At 50.3% G+C, this 14035-nt stretch overlaps 1 protein-coding gene across 1 annotated transcript in view; it reads right to left on the bottom strand.

The window, feature by feature from the left end:
• Nucleotides 1-14035, bottom strand: part of LOC144768558 (large neutral amino acids transporter small subunit 4-like) — a 460965-nt gene that overhangs the window by 48943 nt on the left and 397987 nt on the right. Inside the window, exons 8-10 of the mRNA XM_078652331.1 lie at nucleotides 13744-13916; nucleotides 13328-13474; nucleotides 13079-13211 (exon numbers count right to left, since the gene is read on the bottom strand). Of these exons, the coding sequence (XP_078508457.1) occupies nucleotides 13079-13211; nucleotides 13328-13474; nucleotides 13744-13916 (453 nt within the window). The remainder of the gene's footprint in view (nucleotides 1-13078; nucleotides 13212-13327; nucleotides 13475-13743; nucleotides 13917-14035) is intronic.

Genomic DNA, 14035 nt, shown 5'->3' with positions numbered 1-14035 from the left:
TCATCAATAAGGGTCGTTTGGTATGATACATAGTGATCACTAGAATAGTGAGCACTGCATATCAGGCCAACTTCTCACATTGGTGAGCAGCGGTTGGGATTTGAGCTTGCTGTTGTTTTACCACACGTATCCTAAGAATATCATTTGAAAGATCACATAAGTACCAAGGTACATATAACTTAGCTTAGAATACTCTGAGTTCTACTGAACCAGCTGTTGTAGTTCAATAGGGCTTAGCACACCCTAAACTACAACTCTAGCAAGGGATCAGTAGGTAAACCCATAGTGTAGGTAGGTGCATCACTTACACCACACTAGAAGCATGTCTACCCATGGAGAGTCTTCAGAGACTCCCCTAGTGGCTAGTGACCCTCCACAGGTCATCTCAAGATATGCAGCTCTCAGTTTCCAGGAGATGAGACAATTGTGTACCTCCAGGAAATTGAAACAGGGGTCTAACCCCACCACTCCCTTTCTGTTAGGTCTCTTAGAGACATATGATGCTAGGAAAGCTTCTCATACAGATGGGAACATGCCAGCCTTAGAGGGTACCCTTGGTGATCCAGACCTCCTTGACACTGAAAATGCAGTTGAGGAGGAGGAAGAAGAGGAACTCTCTGGGGATGAGGCAGACAACAGGCCTGAACTAGTCAGCAGACTTACTAGGGCCAACTTAGACCTACTTAGGGAAGGATCTGGGGGACCCCCAGTACTGACCCTAATGAGGCCTAACCTTGGAGTTAGAAGAGATAGATCTCCTTCTAGGGACTCCAATAGATCTGTGCACTCTCATGCCTCTTCCCAGAGGAGAATGAATTCTCCCCAGAGGAGAATGACTTCCCCTCAGAGAAGAGAACATGAAGCAAGGATGAAACAGGCTAATCTGAGGATCCAGAGGGAAGAACTTGCCCTGGCCAAAGAGAAGCTTGCCTTTGCTAGAGAGCAACAGTTGAGTGGGGTAGTCCCCACTGGTGGCATCAATATCCCTAGAGATAAAGAAAGGAGTTTAGACACTAAACACCTGAGTAAGATAGTGCCCCCCTTTAAACAAGGGGCTGACATCCACAAATGGATGGCTGCTTTGGAGAGGGCCTGCACTGTCCAGTGCATCCCCCAAAGTCAGTGGGCAGCTATACTGTGGCTCTCCTTTGAAGGCAAAGGTAGAGATAAGCTCCTCACTACTAGAGTTGAGGATGCTAACAATTACCAAGTCCTGAAGAATACACTGGTTGATGGGTTTGGCCTAACCACTGAGCAGTACAGGTTGCTGTTCAGGGACACCCAGAAAATTCAGTCTCAGGATTGGTCTGACTTTGTGGATTGTGCCACTAAAGCTTTGGAAGGCTGGTTGCTGGGCAGTAAGGTTACTGATTATACAGGGTTGTACAATCTGATCATGAGAGAGCAGATTTTAAATAACTGTCAGAACCAGTTGTTGCATCAGCACCTTGTTGACTCAGATCTGACCTCTCCCCAAGAATTGGGAAAGAAGGGAGACAGATGGGTCAGAACAAGGGTCAAGCAGAACCAGACTCAGAACCAGGGTGGTCAGAAGAAAGCAGACCAAAAGGGTAATACTAAGAATGAGCAAAATGACCAGAAGTCTTCGACAGGTCCCCAACAGAACAAAGAGGGTGGGGGCCAGGCTTCACAGCAGAAAAAGAAGACTCAAGAAGGCCAGTCAAAAAGGTGGTGCCAGTACTGTAAAAGTAAAACTCACTGGTTTAGTGAGTGCACCAAGAAAGGAGGACAAACTCCTACCACTACAGCCCCTAAGGCACCTGCACCCCCAAGTACAGTCAGTAGTGGTAGTGTACCTCCAAAGGGGCTAGTTGGGTTAACCTTGGGATCTGAGGGGTATGACAACTTAGTTGGCACCCTCACTCAGGCCGTCCTTGTCTGTACAGGGGATGTGGATATGTCCCCTGATGTCAGTCCCAATACTTTGGGCAAATACAGGCAGACACCTTTTATTAATGGAAAAATGGCTCAGGCCTACAGGGACACTTGTGCCAGTGTCACCATGGTGACACCTAGCTTTGTGGACCCTGGACAGATCATGCTAGGTCCAGAGTACCTAGTGACCAATGCCAGCAATGTCACTACCCACCATAGTATGGCAATTGTTGATTTCTCCTGGGGAGGGGTAAGTGGCCAAAAGAAAGTTGTGGTTAGTTCAGACCTCCCAGTTGAATGTTTGTTGGGCAATGATTTGGAGACATCCCTATGGTCAGAAGTGGAGCAGAGGACTCACATGGAAATGTTAGGCTTGCCAGCACATGTGCTTGCTGTGACTAGGTCACAGGCCAGAAGATGCCCCACTGAACAGGTGCTGGATCCTGGAACAATGGACCAGACACCTTCCAAGAAGAAGAGCAGTAGGGTTAAGGCATTGCCTTCCCCCTTGCCCCAGGTTGTGGATCAAGTCTCATAGGAGGCTGACCTTAAGGAACTGAGGGAAACTGAGCCTAAAGAACTTGAACTTGATCAAGTTGAGTTTCTGGGCTCAAGGGGACCCTCCAGAGAAGACCTGGGGAAGGCACAGTTAGACTGCCCTTCCCTTGAACCCCTCAGACAGCAGGCTGCTGCTGAGGCTGCAGGGAACGCCACAGGTACCCACAGGGTATACTGGGATGATGGACTCCTGTACTCTGAGGCAAGAGACCCCAAACCTGGTGCAACCAGGAGGCTGGTTATCCCCTTGTCACAGAGAGGTTTCCTTCTTACCTTGGCCCATGAGATTCCCCTTGCAGGACACTTAGGCCAGACAAAGACTTGGGACAGACTTGTCTCACACTTTCACTGGCCTCACATGAATGAAGATACCAAGGAGTTTTGTCGCTCCTGTGTCACTTGCCAAGCCAGTGGTAAGTCAGGTGGCACAACAAAGGCCCCCTCATACCACTACCTGTGGTGGGGGTACCCTTTGAAAGAGTGGGGATTGACATTGTTGGTCCAATGGAACCCCAGACAGCATCAGGGCACAAGTTTATACTGGTGGTGGTGGACCATGCCACCAGGTATCCTGAAGCTATTCCCCTTACCCTTAGGACCACTACAGCACCTGTTGTGGCAAGAGCCCTAGTTGGAGTGTTCTCCAGAGTGGGCTTCCCTAAGGAGGTTGTCTCTGACAGAGGTGCAAACTTCATGTCAGGATATCTGACTGCAATGTGGAAGGAGTGTGGTGTCAACTACAAATTCACTACACCCTATCATCCACAGTGCAATGGGCTTGTTGAAAGGTTCAACAGGACCCTCAAAGGGATGATTCATGGACTACCTGAAAAGCTCAGGCGTAGATGGGATGTCCTGATACCCTGCCTCTTGTTTGCTTACAGAGAGGTCACACAGAAGGGGGTTGGCTACAGCCCTTTTGAACTTCTGTATGGGCATCCTGTGAGAGGACCCCTTTGTTTGGTGAAGGAAGGATGGGAGAGACCTCTCAAAAAGCCTGCAACCAACATTGTGGACTATGTACTTGGTCTCCGCTCCAGGATGGCTGAGTACATGGAGAAGGCATCTAAAAACCTTGAGGCCAGCCAAGAACTCCAAAAAGCTTGGCATGACCAAAAGGCTGTCCTGACTGTGTACAAGCCTGGACAGAAGGTGTGGGTGCTGGAGCCAGTGGCCCCAGCGGCACTCAAAGACGAATGGTCTGGGCCCCACACAATCATTGAGCAAAAGGGAGAGGTCACCTACCTGGTGGACCTTGGAACTCCCAGGAGCCCCCTCAGGGTGCTCCATGTGAATAGGCTCAAGGCATATGTCGACAGCAAGGACATGAGCTTGCTCATGGCCACAGATGAGGGACAGGAGGAGGAGAGTGACCTCTCCCAGACCTGCTCACACAGAATCCTGATGATGGGTCAGTAGATGGTGTTGTCTTTTGTGGCAGCCTCTCTGCACATCAACAGAAGGATTGTAAACTAGTTCTTCAATCCTTCAGACATATGTTCTCTCTGACACCCAGCCAAACTGATTGGTGTACCCATGAAGTTGACACTGGAGACAGTCTGCCTGTTAAGAGTAAAATCTACAGACAGCCTGATCATGTCAGAGACTGCATCAAGACAGAAGTGCAGAAAATGTTGGAGTTGGGAGTCATTGAACCCTCAGATAGCCCTTGGGCTAGTCCAGTAGTTCTAGTGCCAAAGCCTCACACCCAGGGTGGTAAGAAAGAGATGAGGTTTTGCATAGACTACAGGGGTCTCAATGCAGTCACTAAGACTGATGCCCACCCAATACCAAGGGCAGATGAACTGATAGATAGATTGGCTTCTGCCAACTACTTAAGTACATTTGACCTGACAGCTGGGTATTGGCAAATCAGGTTAGCTGAGGAGGCCAAGCCCAAGACAGCATTTTCTACCCCTGGTGGGCATTATCAGTTTGTGGTAATGCCCTTTGGTTTGAAAAATGCACCTGCCACCTTCCAAAGGCTGGTGAATCAAGTTCTCACTGGGCTGGATGACTTCTGTGCAGCATATCTTGATGATATAGCTGTCTTTAGTTCCACCTGGGAGGATCACCTGGTCCACCTGAGGAAAGTGTTAGAGGCTCTGCAAAAGGCAGGCCTCACTATCAAGGCCACCAAGTGCCAGATAGGGCAGACACAGGTTGTATACCTGGGCCACCTTGTAGGTGGAGGCCAGGTTCAACCCTTGGAGAGCAAGATACAGGTCATCCAGGACTGGGCTCCTCCAACCACCCAGACTCAGGTTCGAGCTTTCTTGGGCCTGACTGGTTATTACAGGAAATTTGTCAGAAATTATGGATCTATTGTGACTCCACTTAATGACCTGACAAGTAAAAAGATGCCAAAGAAAGTTCAGTGGACAGCAAGCTGTCAAAAGGCATTTGATGACCTCAAGCAGGCCATGTGCACAGCACCTATCCTAAAGAGTCCAGACTTCTCCAAATCATTCATTGTCCAAACAGATGCTTCTGAGTTGGGTGTGGGAGCTGTTCTATCTCAACTGAATTTTGATGGTCATGACCAGCCCATTGCTTTTATTAGCAGAAGGCTGACCCCCAGAGAGAAAAATTGGTCAGCTATTGAGAGGGAGGCCTTTGCTGTGGTTTGGGCCCTGAAGAAGCTGAGGCCATACTTGTTTGGCACTCACTTCAAGATTCAGACCGACCATAAGCCCCTCTTGTGGCTAAATCAGATGAAGGGTGAAAACCCCAAACTACTTAGGTGGTCCATTTCCCTACAGGGGATGGATTTTACAGTGGAGCATAGACCTGGCACTGATCATGGCAATGCAGATGGGCTCTCCAGGTATTTCCACTTAGAGCAAGAAGACTCACCTGGTCAAGGTTAGTTTATTGTCCCAAAGTTTGGGGGGGGGGTCATGTAGGAGAGTAGGGTCTGCAATCCTATGATCACCCCAGATTTTTGCTTTTTGCTTCACTGGTTTACGACTTTCCCTGGCTGTGGGCCTGCTAATCAGACCCACAGCCTAGCTGTTCTCGCTATTCCAAATTGTACCCAGGTACTGAATTGGCACTGGGCCCTCTCTTGAGTCCCTGTAACCAGGGCAGAGGTGCACCCAGAGGTCTCCCAGGGGCTGCAGCATGTATTATGCCACCCCTGGGTCGACTACCTAAACAAACACAACTGGCTGCTTGACAGCTGGGGCAAGGTGGTGTACACACCCTTTGCTGTAGATATAGTATTCCTATATCTAACCCTAAAATGGACACATATATTCCTATCAGTCACTCCTATGGCAGGCCTTATCAATCCTGAAGGCAGAGTGCTTGGAATAATGTGAAATGGTGCTCTGGCATGAGCTGAGCCCGTTTGCAGCTTGCGGAACCAAGTCCTAATAGCTGTTCCATGATAACGCTATACCATATACTCTTAAGTGCATTATGTACCTTGCGGTCATATGCTAACTTTGGTATAGCATTATCAAAACATGTCGAGTAAGGTGTCATACGAATTGGAATACTAACCCCTCGCCAATTCTGGCGACGGGGGTTAGCATTCCACCCTTCTAGAGGGACACGACATGTATGTAACTGTGAACCCCGGTTAAAGTTAACTCAAGCCTCAGCTCCACAAAATGGATGCTGCCACCGAGACACAAGTCTGCCCTCCTGCTGCTGGGAGTCCTTCCAGCAACGGAGGCCTGGACAAAGGGTTTCCTGTCAGGGGCGGTGCCAGCACCATCCCAGACAGGATTTTGTGTATCCCAGGTAGGCAGGGCTTTAGAGGAAGGTGACTGCAAGTGGCACCCCGGTGCTCACTGTGCATAGGCCGGCTCAAACCAGTTCTGGGGGCACACCAGCCCCTAGGCTGGGGAGAGACCGGACAAAGGAGAGGGGTGTAACCACCGCCCTCCTGGTCCCACCCATGGGCAGGACCTAGTCGCGTACCAGCCCCTTTCTTTAGAATAAAGGTGGGAGCGGGGACCCTTCCAGATCAGATCATCTTTGAATCCTGAAACTACTTTCCACGAAAGGAACTCTCGACTTCTTCTCAAGATTTCTCCCTTGTGACTAAGGAGTAGTCACCCTGCATCAGCAGGCACCAACTAAGTATCTTGCGGTTTGCTGCACGTCCTTCCTCCGGAATCAGACCGACCAGCACGACGAGACCCGGACTCCCTGCCCTCTCTGACCTCTACCTACCTCTACAGCACAGCTGAGAACCGTGGGTGCGACGAGACCAGAGGACCCGGCGACCATCAGAACCAGCACGACACTGACCCAGCACGACCGCCGAGGGACCCTCGAGTGGGTGCACTGGGGTAAGAGAAGCCCCAACCCCAAGCAGCACGAGCACCGAAGTCCAGCCCCCCAGCATCCTCCAGATCTGCGTGGGGCCCTTTTGCTTCTGCGCTGCTTGCCACGTTGTCCGGTCACTTGCCCGTTGGCTAGTGACCCTCCAGACGACGTCCTACGTTTGTTTCACCGCTGGTCTAGCTCCTCTAGACTAGCCCTAGTCTCCTCCATAAGGGGACCCTCCTCGGACCCTCCTGGTCCACTCCAGACGCCATTTTGTGTCGCCACGTGGGCTTGCCTTAGCCAAGGCTTGTTGCCTCCTTCACCGGATCCAGCATCACCAGCAGCAGACATCCGACGTGGGACAGCTCACAGATCTCCAGCCTGGTCGACATCCTCGCCCTGGTCCGTGCAGCAGCAGAATCCAGTGTCGCCTCTTCACCTGGCTGAGTGACCTCATCCGGTGCCATCCTGGTGCCCACCTAATCACTGGCTAGTGATTCAGAACTTGGTCCCCTCTGCTTACAGGTATCCTTCTTCACTGATCCAGTCCTTGGATCAGCCCGGAACACCTTCACTGGTCGCCTGCCAGCAACTTCCACTTCAGGCTCCTGGTTCGTCAACGAGGATTCCCGACGACACTTGAACCCTATGCAGCCGCAGCCCCTGGGCTAGGTAAACCGAGTACCATGGTGCTCCAGCGTAGATCCACTCTCTAAGTGTCTAAATCCACTTTCATTTTTGACCTACCTAGTCGGGTTCGCCCGAGAACACTAACTTTGCATTTACTAGCATCCATAGACTTTGTCCCGCCTTACGCGTGAGAGTTCCCACTCTGCACACGACGTCCCCAGGCCTCCTGCTTCTAATCTAAGGGTTCAGCATTGTAGGCCCAGCGGTTCTAAAGCCTCTGAGAGTAGTACTTACCTGCTAGTAATTTCGCATTCCACTTTTGTAGTATATGGTTTTCCGTGCCCCTCGGGCATTTGTGTAAATTGTGCGACTTTCAGTATTTCTTTAAGAGTGTTGTATGGTGTTTAGCACCCTGTCCTCATAAAGAGTCCAGGGTTGTTGTGTTATAAATAAATATCCTTTTATTTTCATAACAACTTGTGTGGTGTCCTTTCACTTGGTGTTCAAGGGGAATTTGTGATGGTATAACAGCTGGCTTAACACACCCTCTAGAGTTTAGCCTAAAGACTGCTCTTGTCCATGCTACTAGGATAGCTGGTCTATAAGGTTGACTTACAACCAATCATCAATAAGGGTCGTTTGGTATGATACATAGTGATCACTAGAATAGTGAGCACTGCATATCAGGCCAACTTCGCACACCCCCACTCCCCTTCCCTCCCTCTCTCCCTCCCCTACCCCGCTCCCCTTCCCCCTGTCCCTCCCCACTCCCTTTCCCTCTCGCCCCCACTCCCCTTCCCTCTCTCTCTCCCCTTCCCCACTCCCCTTCCCTTCCCCACTCCCCTTCCCTCTCTCCCTCCCCTCACTCCCCTCCCCTTACTCCCCTCCCCTTACTCCCCTCCCCTCACTCCCCTCCCCTCACTCTCTCACTTCCGCCTCCCTCCCTCACTCCCTCACTTCTGCTTCCCTCCCTCTGTCTCAATTTCTCTGTCTCCATTTCTTGGTCTCCCTCCCTCCTTTTCCCTCCCTCTCCCTCTGTTTCCCTCCCTCCCTCCCTCTCCCTCCCTCCCTCCCTCTCCCTCCCTCTCCCTCTCCCTCTGTCTCCCTCTACCTCCCTCGACGTAAAGAGTTTCACTACCTTCAGAATGCTCTTGCCCCATGAACTCCTACTCAATAGGACTAATTCTTAGCAGTGGCTAATCTTGATTCACTTTACTTTCTGGAAGTAGCATCTCTTACGTGCCCTCACTCCAGACAGAGTGCCACCAACCTTGTGAACCCTGAGGTGTTCCGAGACCCTTGCCACACTGTGATGCATTATATTCTAATGCTAAAATCATTGCATGTTTCTCCAAAAGCAGCATAGATAAATGCTCTTCTTCAGCACTCCCAAGCAGGATGAAGAAGCGCATGACCCCCACCACCATATCGGAAACTTATTTATTCATTTTATTTATTTATTCAAATTCAAACTCAGTTATTTAAATTTAAACTGCCTTTGACTCGATACTAAAGGAACTAGATGTATTACATTTAGAGCAGTGCATCTCTGTGGTAAAATGTCACCTTGAGTGGACTGCTAACATGACTGTGTCTGCCAGGGCTGAGACCGCTTCCCGCTTCCAGCCGCACCCGAGCACTTCGCACGTCTTTAGAAAGACCATATGCATGTTAGTGGAGCTTTGTTGATTTCACATCTTCTTAGGCCCCTGCAGCTCCGCTCTGTGGGGGCCGGGTGATTAATTCCAGTGATAGGCAGAGCGGAGCTGCAGGGGCCTAAGAAGAGGTGAAATCAACAAAGCTCCACTAACATGCAAATGGTCTTTTTTAAAGACCTGTCAAAGTGCTCGGGTGCGGCTGTGTGTGTGAGAGAGACTCTGCTGCTCTGCTTATCACTGGAATGAATCACCCGGCCCCCACAGAGCAGTACCCCTGGTCTAGCTGAAGAGCCAGGTCTTGAGGGTCTTCCTGAAGGTGATCAGGGAGGGGGCTCCTCTGAGGTCTGCCGGTAGCTCGTTCCATGTCTTGGCAGCAATGTGGTAGAAGGATATTCCACCTGCTCTGGCTCTGTGGATGTGCAGCGTTTCGGCCAGTGCAAGGTTGGAAGACCGGAGGTTTCTTTTGGGTACGTGGAAGTTGATTCTGTCGTTGAGTTATTTGGGTCCGTCATTGTGTAGGCATTTGTAGGCGTGAGTGAGGATTTTGAAGGGGACTCTTTTCTCCACGGGGAGCCAGTGGAGTTTTCATAGGTGCTGGCTGATGTGTTTGTGCCGGGGGATGCCGAGGACAAGTCTGGCGGCGGTGTTCAGTATTGTCTGGAGTTTGCGTAGTAGTGACTTGTTGATGCTGGCGTAGAGTGTGTTTCCGTAGTCCAGTCTGCTGGTGATGAGTGCGTGGGTGACTGTCTTCCTTGACTCAGGTGGGATCCATTTGAAGGTCTTGAAGGAGGTTGTTGAAGCAGCTAGAGGGGACGGCGTTGACCTGTTGGTTCATGGTGAGTAATGAGTAGAGTACGATGCCGAGGTTCTTGGCGTGATCTGCAGGGGTAGGCTTGCTTCCGAGGGCGGTCGGCCACCGGGTGCTGTCCCACGCTGAGGGGCTGGTACAGAGGATGAGGACTTCTGTCTTCTCTGCTTTGAGCTTCAGGCCGCTGTTGGTCATCCAGGCTGCGACGTCTTGCATTCCTTTCTGGAAGTTGAGTTTGGTGGTGGTGGGGTCTTTTGGTGAGGGAGAGGATGATTTTGGTGTCATCAGCGTAGGGTACGATGTTAAGGCCGTGTTGTCGAACGATGGCTGCGAGGGGGGCCATGTAGATGTTGAACAGGGTCAGGCTCCGCGAGGACCCCTGTGGGACTCCGCAGGTGATTATTGTGGGGTCAGAGAGGAAGGGTGGTAGCCTGCTCCTTTGGCTTCTTCCGGTGCGGAATGAAGGGATCCAGTCCAGGGCTGTTCCTTGTATGCCTGCGTCATGTAGTCTGACGGCTAGTGTGCGGTGGGAGACGGTCTCGAAGGCCGCTGATAGGTTGAGTAGGATGAGGGCTGCAGAGTGGCTTTGGTCCAGGAGGGTGCGGATGTCGTCTGTGGCGGCGAGTCTCTGTGCTGTGTTTGCTTTGGAATCTGGATTGGGACGGGTCGAGGACGGCTTGGTCTTCGATGAATCCGCAGTTCCCTGTATACTCTTTTCTCTGCGACTTTGGCCAGCATGTTAGAGCATATTTAATGCTTTCGCTTGATGGAAGTGGAGCATTTGCCAAGGCTTGGTGGGACCGGTAAAGCTCTCTCCAAGCCATAGCAAACAGCTATGTCCCGGGGTGGGCATCCCAGGACATAGCAGGAGCCAGGATGGTGGCCTCCAGGGCCATCTATGGTTCCAGGAGGATGGCTACGCAGTGCCCCTCCTTTGATTTTGCCTCGAGAAGGTGGTGGTGCCCAGGGCTGACGGCGGGGGTCTGTGCACCCTCGCGGATTAATTGAAATTAAAGCCCCGAGGAAGTGGTGGCCCCTGGGGGGGTCTACAGGGCCACCCACATTGTTTTCAGGAAAAGCCTCAGGGAGATGGCAGTCCCCAGGGCTGGGGGGCCGGAGAGGCACCCCCAGTTAAAAATAAATAAGCCTTGGGGAGGTGGTGGTTCACGTGAAAGCGTGGGAGGCCGTACAGGCCTTCCCTGCATTCATTTATAAAGAAGCATCGGGGAGGTGGTCGCCCCGGGGCAATATTAAGCCCCAGGAAGAGGGTCCTATGCACCAACACTCCCTTAGTACAAAAATACCCGCGGGGCCTGGCCCACCTGGGAGCCCAAAACTAAGAGTGCAAGAGTCTGCGCTTCATTTTTTTTTTTTAAATGTATTTTGCGGGATCTGTAAAACTCTTTGAAAAAAATAATGCCTTTTTGAACCTGCTGGGTTCCTATGGGACCCCCTAAGAGGCCTGGTCAGGGTATTTCTCTCCTGCCACCTCTTCTCTTCTTTTTTAAATGTTTTTTCTGGGGCTTGGTATGAGCTGAGTCCCAAGATGGCTGCCAACACTTCCTGGTTTGAAGTGTTGGCAGCCAATCAGATCTCTGCACAAGATCGAGAGGGGTCACGAATCCTTCGTGTCCCTATATGTACAATTAGAAAATTTCTTTAAATAACTCCCCAGCTTCAAAATGGATTTACACCAAATCACATAAAGACACTTCCCTGAACCAAACCTTTCTGCCAAATTTGATGTTATTCCATTCAGCAGTTCGGGCTGTAGCCATGTCTAAAGTTTGTATGGAAATCAACATGGAGAAAGCACGTTTTGAGACCCCCTTTTTCTTGCCCCCTGCTTGACCGATCACCCTGAAACTTTCAAGATAGCAGCTGAAGAGAGTGTCAAACAAATTTTGAAAATTTCACAAATATTCGTCAAATGACCCCAAAGTTATTGTCAAATGAGAAAAACGTTCTTCCTCTGGAAACTACATCCTAACTATAACTACCGACTGGAAACTGTCAGTTGGTTATGTGTGTGTGTGTGTGTGTGTGTATATATATATAATATTAGCCTTTACAATGACAAATGGAACAATGATGTAAAGCAATGAGTTGTAAAGGTCAATGCATGGTATCATATGCATTGCAAAGGCATGTTAAAGATTGCAGGGATTTGTTAGCATGAGCTGAAAGCCATTTTGTATTTTGGCAGCCATTTTAGTTAGCCATGTCCTCGCCATGTGCTGTTTCCCTCTTCAGAGCCTTGCACATGCTCAGAGAGGCCTAGCTAGTAGAATGCACCTGCTTCTCTCATACAACTGTCAGGCTATTTTTGCTGCTGTATGGAGAAGTAACTCTCCTCCCACTTTGTTGAGCAAGCAGATCTTGCAGGTCCATATTAAGCATTTTGCATGCTTACATGAGCCAGGGCCTCCCCTTGGTCTTATGCTGACTATGTAACCCTAAGCATATATAAGGCCCCAGTTGTCTGTACTCCTTAGACTGCCTCATTCAGTTGCTAAGGCTTCTGTGTGACGTAGTCTCCCTCATTTGAGGTTATTACAGATGTTACTTTTATATTACAGCTTCTGTGTCAATTTTGTCTTTGTTGGTTTAAAAGGACCAAATATCAGTGAGACCCCTGAGAATGTTTCTATGTTCTTCAGGCATGCATTGTAAAGCCTGCAATTCTCTAGAGGCACCACAGTATTCTAAGAGTGTAGTGCAGTCTCCTTGTACATTTAGTCTTGAACCTCTCGCCTTCCTCACGCTGCTCACCCAGAGGGGCCTACCCAAATGGGAACTGACCCCCTTCCCGTTTAGACTGCTCCTCTAATGGGGTCTAGTACGGGACAAGCCTGCTTATCTCGCACTCTGATAGATTGTTCTCTGCTCTACGCATGCAGTTCTGCTTAGAAGGACAACACCCCTTTGTCCCCAAACAGAACAACACAGCCCAACTGCCAGTGGGGCCCCAAGCTTGAGAGTCTACAAGTACGAAGGAAATATATGAATTTGCTGTCCATGCTCGACAATCCTGGGATCTCTCCTCAAGCACACACTGATTCATCAATGAGACCCACCGTTTTTGTGTATGGAGAGAGTTAGGGTGATGCTACACTCCCACCTTTAACAACCATGAGGCCTGTTCTTCTAGATCCTCTCTCTCTCTCTCTCTCTCTCTCGATAGAGGGGTCATTGAGCACACATGTTTGCAGTGTTCTTACCACATCTGTTATCGGCATCCACCTACCCTGAGAAACCACTGCTTACGTCTCCCTTTTGATTGGATGAGTTCTGCTGCCGTGACCCCAGCAGGAAGGAGGTCAGTGGGGTGCTTAGGAGGCACATTACCTGCAGGGCTCCAAAAATAGAGGAGTAGAGTCCTGAAACAAGAGAGAGAGTACAACCTGAGTTCAGGTTTGGTCTTGGGACACTCGACGCATGGGTCTGATTTAATACCGATCCAATGTAGCGAAGCAGGAGGTCTGGTCAACCGTACCTCCACTGTACTGGTTGAGGGTCACACGCATCAGTTGCTGGCTGAGTGTCCCTATGTAGAAGTGCACCCACACCTGCACAATTGATGAAGTAAAAAGATGCAGAATGAAGACCGGGCTGCAGAGGCTGCTGCTGAGTGGGGGCATTCCTGCAAGAGGAAACAGAAAGCAAGGTGTTCAACAGAGACAGTGGACACTGGCATGGATGGACAAGGGACAATGGTGCAATCCTAGGCTGGCGGTGCTGGCCCCAAGACTGACCTGCAGACCAGTCTCAGAGGCAGCGATATGCAGGAGGAAGCAGCATAGACATCACCATTTGCATTATTTAACTGGCAGGAACCTCTCCTGTCTCCTTTTCCGCCACTGTTCTCCCACCTTATCCCTGCTCACCACTTCTTCCCCAATAGTAACATACCTTTTGGTACCCCTGTCTCCTGGAAGCTCAGAATCCTGGGTTTGCTGCCATGCTCCAATCGCTCCTTGGTCCCAAGTGATTCCAGAAAGGCCTCTTTCAGCGCCGTGTGGTTCAGCTCCTGGTAGGATGGCTTCTCTGGAGTCCCATCACAGCACTTCAGCTTCATATCGATACTTGGAGGAGAGCAGAAAGCGTAAATGAAACGTGGGTCAAATATGCAGAAGGCACCTGCCCTCAACCCATAGATGTTCTTATCCATCATAAGATCCTCAGTAATGTTTCTAAACATTGA

The sequence above is a fragment of the Lissotriton helveticus genome, chromosome 7, assembly GCF_964261635.1.
Source record: "Lissotriton helveticus chromosome 7, aLisHel1.1, whole genome shotgun sequence".
Taxonomy (NCBI): domain Eukaryota; kingdom Metazoa; phylum Chordata; class Amphibia; order Caudata; family Salamandridae; genus Lissotriton; species Lissotriton helveticus.
Note: the sequence above shows the minus strand (reverse complement) of the source record. Positions and strands in the feature narration are given on the sequence as shown.